Source organism: Sciurus vulgaris, assembly GCF_902686455.1.
Source record: "Sciurus vulgaris genome assembly, chromosome: 11".
NCBI lineage: Eukaryota > Metazoa > Chordata > Mammalia > Rodentia > Sciuridae > Sciurus > Sciurus vulgaris.
In genome coordinates this window covers 104,068,503-104,080,381 of record NC_136472.1, presented here as the reverse complement: position 1 = coordinate 104,080,381, position 11,879 = coordinate 104,068,503, and the positions used below count along the sequence as shown (strand labels likewise).

General features: G+C 37.3%; 1 protein-coding gene across 1 annotated transcript in view; it reads left to right on the top strand.

Moving 5' to 3' along the window:
- Positions 1 to 9,263, top strand: part of EXPH5 (exophilin 5) — an 82,493-nt gene extending 73,230 nt beyond the window's left edge. Inside the window, 2 exon segments of the mRNA XM_079101573.1 lie at positions 550 to 688; positions 3,881 to 9,263. Of these exon segments, the coding sequence (XP_078957699.1) occupies positions 550 to 688; positions 3,881 to 9,252 (5,511 nt within the window). The 3' untranslated portion in view covers positions 9,253 to 9,263.
- Positions 9,264 to 11,879: the final 2,616 nt, after the last annotated feature.

Below are 11,879 nucleotides of genomic sequence, written 5' to 3'. Positions count from 1 at the left end.
GTGGAGGCGGGGTTTCTACAATCTAGATGGCCTCTGGATAGAAACAGTTTTTCCCTAAATTCATCAAGTTCACACATCTTGAAGACCCCTATGTGCTTCAGCTAATGTGCTCTTGATATAATATATGCACAGTGTTAGAAAATCCAAAATCCCAGTCATTGGGACCCTGGAGACAACACTCCCAACTTGAAAAAGATTAATTTCTTTCCTGATATCCAGGAACCACCCTCCCTCCATAAGATTTGTGTAATTCTGTGTAAGCTTGTAGGAAGCCTTAGCAGAGAAGCTCGGTGTCTTGCCTGAACACTCATACTGTAATTAATTAAAATAACTAATATAGGCATGGAGAAATTTATGATCAGTTACAGAAGACAACAACAACAAAACATTGTTAGTTGAGAAATAAATGTTATGAAAATTGATTGGCAGTCCCAGAACTAGGACTTTAAAGCTTATGACATTTTTGTAGGAACACGTAAGTAGTTTGGCTGAAGAAGGTTCGGAAATAATATTATGTTTGTTTTTTCGTTCTTTTTACTTTAAAATTAGCAGGCAAAAATATACAGTTCACCTCTTGAAAATCAACCAGTTGACAGCGCATTTGTCCCCACGCCAGCAATTATGAGGGTGGGGAGTGGAATGCCTCCTCCGTGGGATGCTTCAGTTCTGGAGAATGAGTTTTTCCAAGGTAAGTCTGTGCATTAAATTACCTTTGGAACTCCTCCTACTAAAGTGAAGCAAGTAATTAGTTTGAGTTAAAGTGCTCAAAACATACCAAACTCTGTATTTTTGAAGTCCTTTTGTTTATCTTACCTGAAGTAGACACAGATGTATGCCATTAACACAAATATTGAAGAGCCTTATGGTTAAATGTAATCTAAGCAAATACTCCCTGCTCAGGGGCTGATACATATATGGTACAGTAATAATGTTTAATTTTTAACCTCAGGTAAAAAGGAAATACATCTATAAAGTTTACTATTCTGAATAGACTTTCACTATTTCTGATTAGGACATAAAGCACTGTGATGAAATCTAATTGTTGTTAAACAAATTAACCTTGCATAGCAGATGATAAAAACTTTAAAAGATTCCAAAAGTACCACATGTACATGTATTTTATTATGATATAGTCATTGTTCATCTTTACATAGGTTATCCCATGTCAAAATAAGGCTGACCAGTGGAAAAGTTAACTCTTAAGTCATTCACCAGCATCACCTAGAGGAGCTAAATTCTGTCTGCAAAGGCAGAGACATCACCCCAACCCTGTGGTGTGGGACAGACATGGTAGTCAGTGAGAGACATGCAGCCGGACAGTCAACTTGGGGATGCCCTTCAATAAGACAGTCCCTGGCAGATACTCAGAGGAAAATCTCTGCTTCAAAATGAAGGTTTTGCTTGAAGGAGAGCTGTTCACAGGATTGGGGGTATGGGTGGGGGGCAGTGGTGAGCAAGAGCTGGGGTTGTAGCTCAGTGGTAGAGCACTTGCCTGGCATGTGTGAGGCCCTGGGTTGGCTCCTCAGCACCACATATAAATAAATAAAATAAAGGCCCATTGACAACTAAAAAAAAGAAAATAATCAAGTACTAAAAAGAAAAAAAAGAGTGGTGAGAAAGACAGCGTTGTTAATTTGGGTTCTCAGTGTCAACAATTTAAATTCCTATTATGAGGAAATTAAGAGTGGTTACCTCTCTTCCTGGTAACTTTTTCCTGTTTTGTTACACATACCTGATTTTCTTTTCTAAGTATAATCTGCTTTTATAGTTAGCAAGTCTTTAGGGAGGGACAAAAAAAGGGAGAATGGAAATCAAAGAGATTTTATTATAATTTGTTTTAAAAACTAGATTTTTTAAAACTTATTATGTAGTTTCATTCACTTATACCTTGGTATTATTTGATTATTTTGTTGTGGGTAAAGGGAATAAATTTTTTCAGGAACTAAGATAAGTAAGTAGTTGTAGTTCTTCTTTAAAACACTGATAGTTGTTTCTTTAAAGAATTTCTTAGAGATCCTTCATGCTTGAGACTAGTTGTTTGTGCTATACAAACTTAATAGCACCAACTCACAAATAAAATAGGATAGGGAAAATCCAAAACAGACATCAAAAATCCTATTAGTACCTGCCCTGATATAACTGGCATGTCACATGTACATCCCAATTATATGCACTCAGACACTGATATTCCTCACTTTTCCTGTCATTTTACAGTTAAAAAAATCATAAATGATAAATAATTTAAAATGCAGTGCAACCTTTTACGTAACACAGAAGGAAATATTTTTATAAGCCAAAAACCCTCCTTCAGCAGTTTAAGTAATATTGTTACTTATTTCTTGTGTCAGAGTTTATTTCTATTAATGAGTTTTTTTAAATAAATACATAAACTATTTGTATTTATTGTAAGATGAAGGTGGTGAACTATAGCTATGACAAGATAGTCCCTGGCAGAGACCCAGAGGAAAATCTCTGCTTCAAAATGAAAATCTAAAAACCTTATAAGATTATGGTTCTATTCAAATTCTAATAGGTTTTATTGAGGAAAATATGTCAAATATGATTAAATAAGCACAATTCAAAGAAATACCAATCATATCACTGAAAAATAGTCTGACTTATGTGAGATCACAGAAACTGTGGTCCTAATAAACCTGAGTCCTGAGTCTTGGCTTGACCTAGGTCTTTAGCATGATAAGGAGGTCACTGAGCACCTGGACACCACCCCCTCTCTGCCCTTGCTCCTGAGAGAAGCATAATCATTATTTGACAACAGCAATTTTATATCCCGGTAAAATAGTAGCTCATCTCATAGTGAAATGGTATTTATAAGTCATGTAAAGCAAAAAGTGAAAAGGAAGATTGTATAGCCCAGAGGATGCATTGCATGGTGGTCATATATGTAGACTCAAGAGACAGGCTGCCTGGAGTCAAATTCCTGCACTATGTGACCTTGGTGACCTACTTAATTTCTTTATGCCTCAGTTTCCTCAATATAAAATAAGAATAGTAATACACCAATCTTGTAATGTTATGTGAGGATTTAATGAGTTCATATGTCAAGTGCTTAGAACTGTGTCTGACACAGAGAAAGTGCTATAGTACAGTAGTGCTAATGGGTTTTAATTTTTCTAGCAAAAATCTAATATTTGTATATCATTTAATAATGTTTCATAGAATTAATAAATTATATGGTATTGTTCAAATGCATCCAGCTAATACGTTTATAAATTAGGTGGTAATACTAAGCTTTTGGCAGTGTTGCTGTTTTCTGAACAATACAAGCAAGAAATCACATGCTATTAAAATCTTATGAGGCAGGGGCTGGGGATATAGCTCAGTTGGTAGAGTGCTTGCCTTGCAAGCACAAGGCCCTGGGTTCAAATCCCCAGCACTGCAAAAAAAAAAAAAATCTTATGAGGCAAACAGAGTTGAAAGATAGCCACTTAATGACATGAAATAGAAAGACATGGATTAATAATACTCAGGTTGCCTAGTTATTCACAGGCAGACCAATACTGCAACCTACATTCTTAATTCTTTTGTTACTACCCATGTCTTACAAAAACTCAGTATATTTTGAATGCACTAAAAGAAACCATGAATAAAGTTTATTGTTAGGAAAAATATAGCTCTTTGTTCTTAACTCATTATGGAAGGTTTACTTTGAAAAGTTTGATTTGAAAAAACATGAAAAAGAAACCTCTATTACAGTCTTGTAAAAATCAGAATATCTTAAAAACATAATCAAAATTAATGTCATCATATTTATGATAGTATGGTAAAAATAAAATTATAAATGATTATGTTTCTTCCACAACTCAAATTATTATTAAACTATAAAATCATAAACAAAACATTGACTCATATTCTCCTTTAGTTTTAGATGATTTGGATAGCACACTGGCTCAGGAGCAGTCTGCAAGCTCAGTGAATAGCAGCATACCCCTCAACTATGGATCAAGAACACCTTTCAGTCGTTCTTACTCCAGTGGGAACAGACATGGCAATATTACAGGAACACACAGACATCGCTACAATGAAACTTCCAATATGTCCATTTATGAAATCCTGAGACCAGGAACTCCTAGAGAAGGTTTTAAAACCTTTTCTCCCAGGACAAGGACAATTTGTGATATGTACAGGACAAGGGAGCCCAGAGTCTTAAAAGAAGATTATGCACAGAAAAATACTCTTGGTAGTACTTCTTTGTGTTTTGACAGCAGGCAACGATCAGCCTCACCAGCCACGAGGCATTTTACAGCAAGAAGCTTACATTTTCCAGCCACAACTCAGAACAAGAGTAGATTTATACCACCAAGCCACCAGCAGACCCCGAAGAGAACTCCTTTGTCATCCATCATCTGGAATCGATCAGATCCTTCTGGAGATAGGCAGAACCAGGAAGAGTTTCTGAGGGCACCATCACCCATGGAAATGGATCCCGCTGATCAGTATATGTACCCCAGGTGTTTTCAGGAGAATAGGAGATATGAATTTTACCATTCACAAAATGTTTTCCAGAGTGCTAGTTTAAATGCCCACATGGATAATGCAATGAGTCCTGATGAATTTGAGAACTCAGAGAATATGCCATTTTACCATCAAGACAACCCATTTGCTAGGTCTTTCTTTAGCAATACCTTTAGACAAAGCAGAGAACAGAGATTTGGACAAAGTTCTTTTTGGAACCAACAGAAAGAATATTCTCCCTGGTCTGACTTTCATCCATGTAGGAAACCATTCACTTCTGACAGAGACTTTGAAATGATTTCCATTGAAGCAAACAGTGTACCAGCTGTTCATGGTCACGGTATCCCTTCTCAACACTGGGAACCATTTTCTTCTCGTTATGGAACAAATCTTTTCAGAGGCCAAGAAGAGCCAAATCTTCGGCAGCCTGATTTTCAAAAGAGTTGCCCACCAGAGAGCATGGAGATATCACCTGGTAATGAGGACCAATCCAGTCCTCATTTGGGCACACCTAATGTTTACTCCAGGACTGGTTCAGGTTATCACATCAAATCTAGTGGCTTGGAATGTCGTCAGGACAGTTCTCCTGGGGAAGTACTTATAAACAAAGAACCTTACTCATTTGGAATTGCTCAGACTCTAGTGTCCTCATTGAGAAATTCCTTCTCTCAGATTCCTGACGAGCAAGGGAATTCTCGGAGTCCCAACTTTCAGAAGTCCACAGTGACTTTGCAGAAAATTATTCCAAATAATCCAGATACCATTCCAGTAAGAAACCATATGGAAGATACTGTGACCGATAGCAATTCAATTGATTCTCTGTCACTTGCTGAAAGTCAGCCTAATATCTTGGTCACAGAAATGAATAATGAGAAGAACTTGAATGAATCTATTTTAGAAGACAAACAACTAAACAAGATGGACCAGACAAACGTGATGGAAATACCCCAACCTGTTGCACAGACAGTAATCTCTAACCCTTTACCTGATTCTCAAAATTCTCTCACCCAGGACTCAGCCAAGAGCAACAGGTTTAATTTTAATGTACCTACCAAGATAAGTTCCAAAAGGTCACCCAGAGTCTTTTCCAGGAAAGATACCTCCCAAATTTACACATCACACAGAGAGAAGACCAATGAACTTAAAAAAGAGAAGAGTTTTCCTGGAAACAAAGAATTTGGCTCAACAACTTCCTTTTCTTTCACTCAGGAAAGCAGAACACCACCATCTTTTCTCAACCCAAATCAAGATTGTCATCAGGAATTAACAGTAGGTAGTGAAGATATTTCAAATGTTATTAAAAATTACCACTGGTACTCTGAACCTACAGATACTCAAAACACACAGACTCCAGAGAAGCCTGTTATTTCAGATACTGAGGGAGAACAATGTCCCACAACTCACTCTACCAACTGCAGCAAGTTGTTTGCCGGGAACAATAGCTCAAGTGGTTCTTCAGTTCTGTCATCTGGTGCACCACCAGATTCCTCACCATCAAATAACTCTTTCCTTGATGGACTTGTGATTCCTTCTACTACAGTGTTCTTCAGGAAAAGCCCTTCAGACAAAGATCTATTTCTGGGAGAAAGTGAAGAAAAAGACAATGCTAGCAAGAACCAAAATGATCAGTTTGCTGTAAGCCCCTCAGGAAATCAGAAGAGTACTGATAGTCACATGCCTATAGGTGATGAAGTGGTTGATGTTGTCAAATGCCATTCATACTCTCCTTTCAGAAAGGGGAAAGGAAGAGTAAGACGTCGCATATCCTGTATTGAAAAGTTAAGCAAAATAGAAACTAGATCGATACCCATAAGTGAAGGCAGTAGTCTCTTTGAGGAGAATCAAAGCAATTCCAAAGTTTCTGAGCTTAGCACAATTTATTGTACCTTGCCAAGAAAATCAGCCAGTTTTCTCATAAATAGCAGACAGCCTGAAAGCAAGATAATGGCTGCTTCCATTAGGAATGGACCACTTCCATTCCAAATAAAAAACAATGTGGAAGATCCAATCAGGAAGTATACATCAAGCAAATTCAGTCCTGGTTCTCCTGAGTCAATGAGTGAATGTTCCAAAGTTATTTCAGACTCAATCCCTATGGCACCTGAAGATACAGAGAGGAAGACATGTATGAAAGTCATTCGATCTGCTTCTGTTAGAAAAGGGCCACTTCCATTCCTCATCAAGAGGGCTATGTCCTGTCCTTTAGGGGAGCCATGTGCCTCAACTGGAAAAGATGAAAGAAAAAAGCCATCAGTTTCAGACACAGATACTTCTGCTGTAACACCAAGGCCTTGGGAGAGAATGGTTAACTCTCTGGAACATGACTCGTTTGTTAGAGATTGTTCTTTAACCAAAAGACACCATCCAAAGGAATTATCTCCAGAATGCACTGAAAAGGATGGTGAAACTATTGCCTCCAGGACGAGTGTATTTTCCCTTTCAAATGAAGATCCTTTACCTTTTTGTGAAGACTTGTCAGGAAAAGAAAGTGGGAATGCATTGCATAAATTTAAGACTACTAGCATGTTTTCTGTTTCTGGTGATGAAGATAATGTAAAATGTCTTGAGGTGGTTTCAATATATTATACTCTACCAAGGAAACCCAGCAAAAAATTCTGTGACCTCCTTCAACGATATACACAAAATGCCAGTCCACTTACAGAATCACCTCAAGTGGAAGCTGAAACATTTCCTAATGATTTAGAAAGAGATGACCCAAATCATTCTCCACAAGACCAGTCAGAAACACCTTCATCTGAAAATCTAAAGGTACCAGTCAACTCTGCTCAAAGTTATCTTTCTCATACCACTGAAAATATGGCTGTCTTAAAATTACCAAACAGGGGGTCCTCAGAAATGGCTTCTGTTGGAGTAGATGATTCTCTTCATAAAGGAGAATCTAGGACCAGAAAGATTTCCCCAGATAACTTAGCTAAAACACCTCTAGGTGATTTACAATGCAGGAAAGAGAAAGGGGAAAAATGGCAAAGTGAAACCCTGCATACCTCATTAATGCTTCAGGAAAGAAATGCTACCGAAGAAAAATCTGAAAGTTCCATTAATGCAGGGAATAGTGGTCCTTCTGGTCTCCCAGCACATTTAGAAGATAATGTTGAAAATTCCCAAACCATAAGTTCCAGGGAGTGTGCAGGGAGTGGTATAGACTTTATAGCTATGGAAAATGGAGAGTGTCCTCAAAAAGATCACACAGAGATATCTGTAGATAATAGCTCCAGTGGATCACAACCTAGGGCAGTCAGAGGGAGAATTGAAACAGATTGCCAAAAAAGGACTGATAAAATGCTTTCTGACTCAGAAAGTCAAGTCTTTGCTTTAATTCCGGCATTCCGTAAATTACAAGTAGTTAAAGAGACTCATTCAGGTGAACAAGATTTAGAGAATTTAGAGTCTGGACCCAGAGGATTACCTCAAGGAAGTCAGGAGGTGAATATAACAGAGAGCAGGAAGGTTAAAGATGAAATGCAGAAGTTAGCTTGGGATCAAACTTTACTTCTTGGAGGAAGTAATAAAAATAAAACCAACATAGATGACCTAGAAAAAGCAGAAAACAGATCTTTGGTTATACATAGATTGGTAGCCACGTCTAAAGCAAACAGAAAATTCCCCACTAAGGACTCAAGTCCTAGAAGACATGTAGCTACTATCTTCCCCCAAAGTGGAAGTAACTCTGGCTTTGGCCATTTATCATTTGGCAATCTAGAATGTGACCCACTGTCTCCTGAGTCTACTCCAAAGTCCACAGGCTCCACCGATGAAAGCTGCTTGAGTAATAATGTGATGGATATGGAGAAATCTGAGAACCCTCTCCAGGGTATAACATTCAGCAGAGAAACTTCTAGCCACTCCTGTGATCAGAAATCTGACAACATTTCACAGCTTTATCAGAATGAGTTTCAGAATGTCTCAGAATCACCACCAAAGCATGAGAATTCTAAAGATTTGACAGTAGCTCAGACTTTGGAGAGAGAATCAGGAAACCCAACCCAGCCCACATTCACCAGCCTCAGGGAAGTTGACTTCTCTGGCCATCAGAAGAGGCTGAGCCCTCCTTTCCCACTGGAGCCTGCACAAAAATCTGCAACAAACCTCTCACTGGCCAGTTGTCAGCAGCAACAAAGGAGTGCGTCATCTCCAGAAAGGGAATCTGAGCCACACCTCTATCGTTCAAAGAGCTTAAAGAATATCAGTGTGCTGAGTGATCAGCCACACATAAGTGGGCCCCCCAAAGTCAGGGAGCGCCATTTTTCTGAAAGCACTTCCATTGACAATGCCTTGAGTCAGGTGACCCTTGGGAATGAATTCTCTACCAATGCTGGATATGGCAGAAGATTCAAATCTTTTTCTGAACTTCCTTCCTGTGATGAAAATGAAAGTTGGGCTTTGTATAGCAGCAGGACCAAAACAGGTCCTAAGTCTGCATCATCTATATCCCGACCTATTGACTATGGGATTTTTGGGAAAGAACAACAGATGGCTTTCTTGGAGAATGTAAAGAGGTCACTCACACAAGGAAGATTATGGAAGCCAAGTTTTCTTAAGAATCCTGGCTTCCTGAAGGATGATGTAATTAACCCTTCCAACACATCAGAGTCATTAAACTCAAATTCTCCTAGCAGTCAGGTGCCAAAAGATGTCTTATTTCCAAATGAACCACTTAATATATATGAGGAGGATCCAGTGGACTCAGATTGTGACACAGACACTACCACGGATGACGAATACTACCTGGATGAAAATGACAAAGAGTCAGAACTGTGAGGCTTTTTTTTTTTAAAAAATGCACAATGCATTGCATTTCACCAAAAGCAAAATGTATTGTCCATGGGAATACAGTATAAAAGATCTCGCCTGAACAGTGTCTATACAGAAACTACCCATTCCTTTTTCTTCCCTCCCTACCCCACACCCATTTCCTGAATTCTAAGAACAGTGATTTCTTGTTTTGAGATACTCTCTACTATTGTCTTCCTTTGTTGGTGGCCTGCCTTATTTTCCCAACTGTTTCTCTTAAGTCACTGTCCAATTTGGTTCTCCACTTTATCCTGGCCAACTTTTACATCTTTCATTGTGACTTCTTTCTATCCCTAACATTCCAAGCACAGACAAAACTTATTAAATACCCAGCATAGCTGCAAAACTGTATTGCCTTGTCCGGTCCACACCCTGTCCTTGTAATGAAATGTAGGTGACACAATGAAAGTGTAATATATATTATCATCTTGGGGTTCACATGCTTCTCTGATGAATCATTGATCAAAACCTCAGGAAATTCTAACACAGCTCCTTAGGGTCTGTCATAACATTTAAAAAAATAATTTATCTAAAGTAAATTACTTCTGGTTCCCAAAGATAATTTGGCTTTCCTAACTCTTTAGTTGCCATGCTGAACGTCTGGGAATTTCTCTCCTAATTCAGGACAAAGACCAATGGATAGTGATGAAAATAATTTGTTAGACCTACAGAGAACATGTGATCCTGGAACTCAATATTGTGACAGTCATCACAAGTGGATTTTTTATCATGCTTGATTTGTTATTTTCTTCCATTCTATTTTATTTTCCATTTTTCTATTTTATTTTACATTTTTCACACTTTCTCTGTTTCATCCACATAAACTAAGGATAATGGTAGGTGTTGGTGAAGTGTATAGAGATCTGGCACTGATACAAATGTAAGAAAGAACTATTATTATTATCCTTCTAATCATTGTCTTGCCTAGAAGCAAAATGTCAGGGCTAGTTCACATTGTTCCCATGAAACTCAAAACTAATAGAAGATGAGGTAACTAACATGAAAGCGCTTCCTTAAATCTGTCAACTCTTTTAAACTTCAAGCTTTGACCAATTTTGAGCTCAAAGAGACTGAAAATTTTAACTCAATTGTTCTGAACTTTTGAATTTAAATTTGTGTGATAAAGAATAAATAATGGACTAGGGTGTAGCTGCTCAGTGGTAAAATGCTTGCCTAGCCTACAGGAGACGCTGAGTCTGATCCCTGTACACATGCACACACACACGCACACACACACACACACGCACACACACACACACACACACACACACACACACACACACACACCAATATCAGGGAATAACATTTTATTCATTGTAATGTCTACCTTTCCTCTTTTGCTATTTATTATTTAAGTAAAATTTTCACATACCATGACCTATTTTCTCCATGTGATTCATGTGATTTTTAAGACATTCAGAGTAAATATTTTAATATTAAGATTCTTGATTTTTTTAAATGATCAACTTGCAAATTCTTTTTCTATACATACTTTTAAGTTTACATGTTTGCTACAAAAAAATGAAATGAAGTTAGTTTGTTTTCCAGTGAGTGTAGACTCTATCACCAGTTAGGTAAGTGAGATAAGGATGAACAACTGCTTTGAGGCCCCGACAATGCACTGGAGTCTAATGTCTGAACTCATGGTGATGGACAGCCAGTGCTGTGTTGCACTGTTTGTAATGTTTGCTTGTTGGTCTGGCTCAAGAATCAAGAAAACGGGAAATTCAGGAAAATAGCACTTTGTACAGTTTTTATACTTTTATAAATAGCACTTCGTTAAAGAAGTATAGTAAATTTCTATGTATTTTAACATACGAACTGCTTTTTTAATGTTCACTTTTGGTCATAGCTTTGGTAATTTATAATAGTCAATTTATATTCATGACATTTTTTTAAAGATATATCATTGCCAAAATAAATTCTCATGTAGATGGAGTAAACCACTAGGGAATCAATACCAATAAGTACTTAGCAAATGGTTAACTTGTTTAGATATTAGCCTAATATAACCACCAACGTTACATTGCTAAATGTATTTAAGGGTTAATGAGATTATTTTAGTTTTTAGGGAACTCCCTCTAGATAATTTGTCCTCATATTGTAAATACATAGATGTCAGTAAAACCCTAACTGCAATTAGAAAGGGTTTGGCTAAAAAAACCTACTTCATGTGGAAGGTAAATATGTGACCTGGAAGTGATGAAAGAAAGTCCACTTAGATTATGGTAAAGATGGGAATCACATGAAGATTTACACCTCTGTAAAATGAATATTGTCCATTGAATGCCAGAGGGTTAAAGAGGCCTATTGGTAAGTTTGTTGTTAACAATAAAGTTTCAGAATATCCTGTTTAAAAAAAAAAATCCTGTTTGAATGTGCAGTGTAAATATGTACACATTTTATTTTCCAAGTCAATTTGTGAATGTGTTATCACTTAGTATCTCTTTGTGACTGGCAATTCTATTTCTGAAATAAATAAGCCATAAGTACTTTTGTTAAAACTGTCAAATAATTCTTTTATGTAATTGTTCTCAGACCTGTTCTCTAGGTGTTAAATATGTTAACAGATATAAATTAAAAATAATGGTTAT